This window comes from Monoraphidium neglectum, assembly GCF_000611645.1.
Source record: "Monoraphidium neglectum strain SAG 48.87 unplaced genomic scaffold scaffold01875, whole genome shotgun sequence".
NCBI lineage: Eukaryota > Viridiplantae > Chlorophyta > Chlorophyceae > Sphaeropleales > Selenastraceae > Monoraphidium > Monoraphidium neglectum.
In genome coordinates this window covers 1-720 of record NW_014011753.1, presented here as the reverse complement: position 1 = coordinate 720, position 720 = coordinate 1, and the positions used below count along the sequence as shown (strand labels likewise).

The window sequence follows — 720 nt, the reverse complement described above, 5'->3', positions numbered from 1 at the left end:
CCCCGCGACCGGCCGCGCCGAAATCCCGCCAGGGCAAGATGGCCAAGGTGGACGCGATCATGGCCCAGAGGACGGCGCTGGTGAAGGAGGTGCAGCGCGTGCAGGCCGGCATGGCGGCGCAGGAGGAGAGGATGAAGGCCGCGCTGCAGACCATGGCGGTATGGGGCCTGCCCAGCTGGGAGCGCCCAGGCGCACGCACATCTTCTGCCTGCACCCACGTGCGTGCTCAACTCCCCGCACGCAGGCGAAGCCGCAGTGCTTGCCTCTGCACAACCCAACCAACCGCCCGACTTTCCGGTGCATCACAAACCGTTGTGTCATCCCCACCATTGCCCCCGCAGCACACCGGCAAGTGGCACCTGCCTGCAGAGCTCGTGGACACCACCGCAGCCCTGCAGTCCGCGATCCTGGACTCCCCCACCCGCAGCGCCACCGCCGCCGCCCCCGGCGGCCGGTTGGGCGGCAGCGGGCTGAGCTCGCCCTCGCAGCGCCCCGACAGCGCCTGCGGCCTCCTGGCTGAGACGGTGGGCCGCACACCATCTGCTCGTTGACTGCCTACATTGCAGGCCAATGCATCGCTGCTGATGTCGTGACGTCAGGGCGTGCCATTCAGACGGGCCCAGTCGCGCCGTTGCAGCACGCTCTTCAAATCCACTCGCGGCCCCCAGCGCCGCCACCCACCATGCTCTTAGCCCCTGCGCCCCTCCCCGTCGCCGCCCC

The 720-nt window shown here is 70.1% G+C and overlaps 1 protein-coding gene across 1 annotated transcript in view; it reads left to right on the top strand.

The window, feature by feature from the left end:
- Positions 1–524, top strand: part of MNEG_9264 (hypothetical protein) — a gene marked incomplete at both ends in the record, with an annotated part of 4,821 nt that extends 4,297 nt beyond the window's left edge. Inside the window, 2 exons of the mRNA XM_014042262.1 lie at positions 33–218; positions 342–524. Of these exons, the coding sequence (XP_013897716.1) occupies positions 33–218; positions 342–524 (369 nt within the window). The remainder of the gene's footprint in view (positions 1–32; positions 219–341) is intronic.
- Positions 525–720: the final 196 nt, after the last annotated feature.